The sequence below is a fragment of the Emiliania huxleyi genome (assembly GCF_000372725.1).
Source record: "Emiliania huxleyi CCMP1516 unplaced genomic scaffold EMIHUscaffold_4493, whole genome shotgun sequence".
In the NCBI taxonomy this organism is placed as follows: Eukaryota; Haptophyta; order Isochrysidales; family Noelaerhabdaceae; genus Emiliania; species Emiliania huxleyi.
The window spans coordinates 1-943 of record NW_005198616.1 but is presented as its reverse complement, the minus strand read 5'-3'; the positions used below and the strand labels follow the sequence as shown (position 1 = coordinate 943).

The 943-nt window shown below is 70.0% G+C and overlaps 1 protein-coding gene across 1 annotated transcript; it reads left to right on the top strand.

Annotated features, from left to right (window-relative positions):
• Positions 1 to 215: 215 nt before the first annotated feature.
• Positions 216 to 933, top strand: EMIHUDRAFT_256210 (hypothetical protein; the record flags this gene model as incomplete). The annotated part of the gene is made up of 3 exons (XM_005768789.1): positions 216 to 320; positions 552 to 679; positions 835 to 933. Coding segments are annotated over 3 exons (332 nt in total), but the record flags the coding sequence as incomplete, so codon positions are not given.
• Between the last annotated feature and the right edge of the window lie 10 nt (positions 934 to 943).

Genomic DNA, 943 nt, shown 5'->3' with positions numbered 1-943 from the left:
TGGACGCTAGACTCCTAGACAGATGATGACGACACGCACGAGCGACACACAGACACAAACAGGCTCACAAGACACACAGCCAGCGGGCTGCCACACACCCTGAGTAGGCGTACACATAACTCAGGGCCACATCCTCCCTGTCGCCCCCCCCAGATCACAGATCACCCTTGCAAGAAAGAGAAAGAAAAATCTGCTCCTCCAGACCGCGAGAAGTCATGCTGGCCGCCGCGCCGTCTGTGCGCGCCGCCGCCACAGCGTGCCGCCGCTCCGTCCGCCTGCACGCCGCGTGCCGCTCCATCCGGATCATGGCGGCCGACCGAGTGCCTGGAGTAAAATCTGTGAGCGGTGCCCCGGTGTTGCAGCCCGTCTCGGCTCAGGCGGCGGCGGCCGCCGCGAAGATGGAGGCGGCGGTGCGGGCGCAGCGGCAGCAGCGCGCCCGCGCGCTGGCAGAGGCGCGAGAGGAGGCGCGAGTGGAGGCGATGCCGCAGCAGCAGTCCGGCGGCCACCTCCGCTCGCTGCGCTCGGCGCTCGACCGGAGGATCGACGGTCAGTCGGCGGCGAAGGATGTCGTCGGGCGGGCGCTGCGCCGCCGGCTTCTCGGCCTCTCCGACGCGGACCGGCCGCTGCGGCTGCTCTTTGCTGGCCCGTCGGGCGTCGGCAAGACGGAGCTCGGGATTGCGTGTTGCGAGGCGCTGCTGGGGAGGCGCGCCGTCGCGCGCGGGGGGGGGCCGGCCTCCGCCCTCTCCTTCCCTCACCGCCGCGCCTCGCATCGGAGCAAGAAGCGCGTTAGGGGGTCCTCCTGTAGCTCCCGCGCCCCTCCCGCCGCCGGCACAGGTGCCTCCCCGACCGCAACTTTCGGAGGTGGAACCTGAGCGAGTTTTCGCACCCGAGCAAGTTCAACCGGCTGACGGGCGGCGACCCGAACTACGTCGGGTACAAGGAG